Source organism: Fukomys damarensis, unplaced genomic scaffold, assembly GCF_012274545.1.
Source record: "Fukomys damarensis isolate Sample0158 unplaced genomic scaffold, DMR_v1.0_HiC HiC_scaffold_12, whole genome shotgun sequence".
NCBI classification, from domain to species: domain Eukaryota; kingdom Metazoa; phylum Chordata; class Mammalia; order Rodentia; family Bathyergidae; genus Fukomys; species Fukomys damarensis.
This window is the reverse complement of record NW_022900924.1, coordinates 291,096-296,775: the sequence shown is the minus strand read 5'-3', so window position 1 is coordinate 296,775 and position 5,680 is coordinate 291,096. Positions and strand designations below refer to the sequence as shown.

At 48.6% G+C, this 5,680-nt stretch overlaps 1 protein-coding gene across 1 annotated transcript in view; it reads left to right on the top strand.

The window, feature by feature from the left end:
• Window positions 1-3,700: 3,700 nt before the first annotated feature.
• The window catches only part of Sgsm1 (small G protein signaling modulator 1), a 76,951-nt gene continuing 74,971 nt past the window's right edge, over window positions 3,701-5,680 (top strand). The window contains exon 1 of the mRNA XM_010603681.3: window positions 3,701-3,736. Coding sequence (XP_010601983.1) covers window positions 3,716-3,736 — 21 coding nt within the window. The 5' untranslated portion in view covers window positions 3,701-3,715. The remainder of the gene's footprint in view (window positions 3,737-5,680) is intronic.

Here is a 5,680-nt window from a genome sequence, read left to right as displayed (position 1 = left end):
TGGGCGCAGCGGGCGGCGTGGGTGGGAGCCCGGCAGGGAGCGGGGGTGGCGGTGGACTCCGTGAGGGTCTTGCTTTAGTGCTTACGGCCATTGCCCTCCCCACATGGTCGTAGAGGAGGAGGAAAGAGTTTACAGTGACTGGGGCAGGAACAGCGTTTAGGTGCCTGTACTGCATGAGAGTGTGTGCATTCACACACCTGTGTAGGTGAGAGCATGTGGCTGTGTGTGTGTGTGTGTGTGTGTGTATAATGTGCATCTCTCTGGAGATATCTAAGTTAATCTCCATCACGTGTACGTGTATCTGTATGGGGGTATAGTTTTTTGAGTATGAATCTGTGTATGTGTGTGATACATAAGTGTGTAAATGTAAGACTGTGACCACGATGTGTTTATGTTGTCCACTCTCATCCCTCCGCCTGAGACACCGTTCCTGCCGTCTGTATTTCTTTAGTCCTCTGTGGAGGACTCAGCATGGCTGTAGACCTTGTGTAAGCCTGCTCCCTGTGCTTGTTTTCCTGTCTATTCCTGTTAGGGGTAGCACTGCGGAGACATACAGAAGCCCCTTCCTGCAGGGAGGCAGCCAACCAGAAAGGGCAACCTCCAGGCTGGGACCTGTTGCTGCCCCACCCTTCACAGGGAGCAAGGACAGGGATCCGTGTGTGTGTCTCTGTATGTGTCATGCCCTTTTTGTTTAAAGTATCACCTCCAGGGCTAGCTTCCCATTCTGGTGTTTTTAAATAAGGAGACATGCAAGATACCTGAGATTCTTCAGAAAGCCTGGAAGTTTCCATCTTAGCCCTTCTTTTTAATGAAATGATTGTTCAATTGAGGGAAGCTGTGGGCAGAAAAGAGTATCGGCAAGTCATCTGGGGAAGATTCTGTTCCTGTTCCCAGCTCTGCCAGCAGCCCTTCAGAACCCTGCACAAGTCTAGGACTCAGTTTCCCCCTATGTAGAAGGAAGCAGTATTTATGGTGTCCCGGATCTAGTGTATGTCAGTTGAGGTTTGACTGCTGGGCAGGCATTGCTCCTGGTAGCCAGAGGCTGGGCCTATCTCCTAGGGGCAGCTGAATTTGGGGCTTGAAACCACCTTTCTTCTGGCTTGAGGCTGAAGCTAGCTCCTGATCATGTAGATCTCTTCTCATCCTGCTTGTTGCCTGAGATGGGTCGGGCAGAACCTTGCTAGAGGCAAATTTGTTGAACTGCAGATTTAGAATCAGAGGGCAAGTTTCTTGGTTGCAAATTCATGGGTGTTTCTAAATTCCTCATTTATTGGCTGGGGATGATCTCAGTGGTTCTGCTGCCTGCCTTGCAAGCACAAGGTCCTGAGTTCGATCCCCACTAAAAAAAAAACAAACAAAAAAACAAATACTGCATTTATTGAGGCCAATTATTTCACTAATGATTGCTTCTATTTACAGAAGGCAGCTAATTTCCCTCCACTGAGTGCACATTAACCTTATGAAGTGGTTCGAATTGTCTCCATCTTATAGACAAGGAAACTGAAGCTTATGGGGACCACCAAACCAAGAAGGGGCAGAGTCAGGAGTCACTTTCCAAGTCTGTCTGACGTCAAAGCCAAACTTATCCACAAAACATGCCCATCCATGCCTACAGTGCCACGGCCTTGAGATGTGTGGCTGACATAATCTTCATTGAGAATATCCTGGGCCAGAGAGAATAGAGGTTGTTTCTAGGGCACAGAATAGGTGCAGGGAACAGTGTAAAATCTGGTGTCTTTGAGCTCCCTGTCGAGCACTGGGTGCCCCTGAGAGCTTGGTCACAAGTCTGTGCCCTCCAGAGCAGACATGCCCTGTTCTTTCTTTCCTTTGCTCACCTCTGGGGACTGCAAGGGTTGAGGGGTGGGATTCCTGCAATATTAGAAATTTCATCTCCAATGGGATGGGACATCTCTTGCCTAGAAATAGGAGAGTCAGGTCACTTCTTCTCTCAATCCTCGAGATTCAGAGGAGTCACATCTCTGCCTGTCATGGCCTCACCCTCCTTTCTGGAAAGAGTATCTTAGTGGTCAGCTTCTGTTTTAAATAAGGCATGCATGTGTGCAGGCTTAGCCTTAGCTTGAGCCACTGCAGCCACCAAGGGGAAAGTAGAGGCCATGGGGCTGAAACTCTGTCCACTGCCGATGTAGGAAGTCCTCTGGACCCACTGCCTAGGTGGCAAGGCAAGAATATGTTTGGTTGGGGCTGGACATGTGGCTGAGTGGTGGGGCACTTGCGTACAGCCCTTGCCTAGTATGTGCAAGGCCCCAAGTTTGAGCCCCAGCACCAAACACATACACGCACGCACACATACACACACACACACACACACACACACACACACACGCACACGCACAACACAGAAGGCACTTGGACTCAGCCAAAGCAGGATTCAAATCCTGGATACAATTCCTGAGAAGGTGTGTGACCAACACTGAACAAGCTTCTAGGCACAGCGCTAAAGAGAACTGGCCTGGTCTCTGTCTTCCTGGCATTGACATCCGACAACAGGAGACAAACTGTGGCAGACCGTTAGTGTGATTAGGAGAATGAGGTGCACAAGGTCTGAAGGAGAGGCACTTGGCACCTGAAGAATACAAAATGGACTGAGGTGCAGCTTAGTAATCGAGCACTGGCCTAGCATGTGTGAGACCCTGGGTTGCATCCCCAGCATCAAGAAAAGAAAAGATCACAGAACAAGGCAGAAATAAAAGCAGAGGGTAGAGGAAGTTTTTTTGTTTGGTTTTTTTGCCAAGGATGTGATGTTGAAGAACATATAAAAGATGAGTAGGCTATGTAAGTAGTGGTGTGAGGGGAGCTGGAGAGAAGGAAAAACCTGGCAGTGCGAATTGTGTGGGCAGTGACTCTGGCTGGAGGGAGCAAGGTGGATTTGGGGGAAGCCAGATGGCTGGAGCAGCGAGAAAGTATCATGCTGGTGAGACCAAGCAAGGGGAAAAGGATGAGGAGGAAGGACACTGGCAATCTGGAAAGAAGTGGAGCTGAAATTGCGTGCACATGAATTGTGTGCCCTTGGACAAGTGACTGTCTATCTTCACAAGGATCTGAGTTTAGTTTTATTCATTATTGGAATGGAGATTACTCACTTGGCAGGATAACCAATATGAAAACACCCACCACATTTGCCTGAGCTCCACAGCAGGATTAGGTGGTTTTAGTGGTGTGTGTGTGTGTTGCCTTCTCCCCTGCCACCACCACCACTGTGGGAAAGCTGGAGATAGGATGGCTTCAATATGATTTCCTCCAGGTAACTCCAAGCAGCTTTTCCTGACTCCTTCCTGGCTCTTGTCCTCCCTGCCACCCCTTAATTTTGTTTGGGTTTCTAGAGCTAGCAGGGATTGGCTTCCTGTTGCCATGACAACAGCCATTAAAAGAGCCAGCCACATGACACTGGTTGATTAAGGAAGTAAAGTGACTGCCTTGTTTTCCTGCTTTGGGCTGGGGTGGGGGGGTGGTACTTAATCAGAGCACTTGTGGGCAGCAGTTGAGACCCCAGGAAGGGGGCTGGGAGAGGTGGCAAGTCCTGCAGGGAAGCTACATTTAGCTCTGTGAACTGAGCTGGCACAGCCATAACTGTGGAGCCATCATCACAGCTGCTGAATCTAGGGATGTGAGCCTACTGGTCCCAGGGCTGGGAGCAAGAGGATGGGAGAGGAAGTTGCAGTGTGGCAAGGCTGGAGGAAAATGAAGAAAGCAGCTGATGGTGCAGTGGGGACTCCAGGTTTGCTCTAATTCAATAGTCTTTCTAAGGAAGAGGGAGCAGCTTTATCAACCCCACTTCCAGATTGGATTGCCACATGATAGACATGGTGCACACTTGTGATCCCAGCTACTGGGGAGACGGAGGCAGGAGGATTGCTAGTTTCAGGCCAGCCTGGACAAATTCATGAGACCCTTTTCCAGAATAAAAAGCTAAAAGAAAGAAAAAGGGTTGGGGCTATAGATAGAGCATTTGCCTAGCATGGGGAAAGCTCTGCGTCCATTCCCCAGCATTATCGAGAACAAAACAAAAGCCTGCATTTCAGATGAGCAATGAGTAAGTTTTCAGAATGAACATATATTACTAAATCTGGCAACCCTACCCACAGCACATTTGGCAGTGTCTGGAAACATTTTGGTTGTGGGAAGAAGCCAGGGTTGGTGCTCAATATCCTGTGAGAACAGGACACCCCTTCTGTTGCCGCCTTCACCCTGACCAAGAAGTATCTGGCTTTATGTGACAGTACTGTCCCAGAAATGCTTGGGATCAGAAAGTTTTGGGTATACCCGGATTTTGAAATGTTTTTATGTGCATACTAATAACGTCTTGGGGAGGGGACCCAAGTCTACCAGTAAAATGCATTTGTACCTCGCATGCACCTTGTTTCTGTAGCCTAAAGTTAATTCTGTACAGTATTGCCAGCATTTTGAATGTGACCCTTTGCATGAAGTCAGATGTGGAATTTTCCACTTGTGGCATCAACAGCCAAAATGTATTTTTGTTTGTTTTTGTTTTTTTTGGGGGGGGATTTTTGGATTAGGAATGCTTTAATAGTCCTTTGTAAGGTACAAACTTACAGTCAGCCAACAGTGTGGACCCCAGTGCCCACTGCGGCCCTCTCTTTCTCCATCAGGTCTGATGGACATGTCCTCCTTTTCAGTGCCTCTCTGACTGCTTTTAAATCGTTTTGTATACATGTTTGGGGTCCAGAGGGACAGCAGGGGCAGTGAGACAACGTCCTGGCTCTTTAGCTGTCATCCAGACAGACTTCAGCATGTTTCCGCATCTTCCTTGTGCAGTAAGCGTAGGCCATGGGAGAGAGATTGGACTCTGTGATACCACTGGAGATTCCCGGTTCTTCCCTGCTCTGGAGGGTCTCTCTTTGCCAGGCACTGTGCCGGTGCTTCCCAAGCATTGTCTCTGTCCCTCCTGACAAAGTCCCAAGAGGGAGAATCATCTCCTTTACTGGATATATGAGGAACTGAAGGCCCAGAGATGTGAGCAGCCAACTTCAGGGTCACACAGCCAGCCCACGAATAGACAGGAAGGACCCTGCTGAGACAGATTTGATTTTTTGCCCCCTCTGCTTTGACAGCTCTTGTGACCCTGGCTTACAGAGGGCAGTGGTAGGGAGCTGGGTACTTGAGACAAAGCCTGGAAACACAGCTTAGGATCCCATGTATGTAGGGGAAGCAGATGAGACAGGCAAGTCCACTTACCTCAGCTTGTGCAGGTTGGTAACTGCCAGGCTGTAGCACTTGGATTTGCCCCAGTAGACAGCAAGGAGCTATAGGAGATGTGTGAGCAAAGGAGGGTTTGCTTTGAGTTGAACTTGAGGAAGTTTCAGCTGACAGCAGTGACCAAGGTGGACATTTTCTGCCAGTTCTTAAAAGAAAACTTCCTTCCTTCTTCTCTTCCTCCTCTCTCCTTTCAGTTTTTCTTCTGTAAATATTTACCAAGCACATACTATGCCTTGGGCCCTGTTCCAGAAGGTGCAGGTTGAAAAGTGAGATACGGAGAGTCATTACGTGATCTCATTGAGTGTACGGTCTCGGGGGGCACATATAGGTGAGTGATACGTCTTAAAGGTGACAAGTGCTATGAAGCCCATAAAGACTGGAGCGAATGGGGAGGACTCACCAGAGGTAGAAGTCCTGCTGGCTGCTTTTTTTTTTTTTTTTTTTT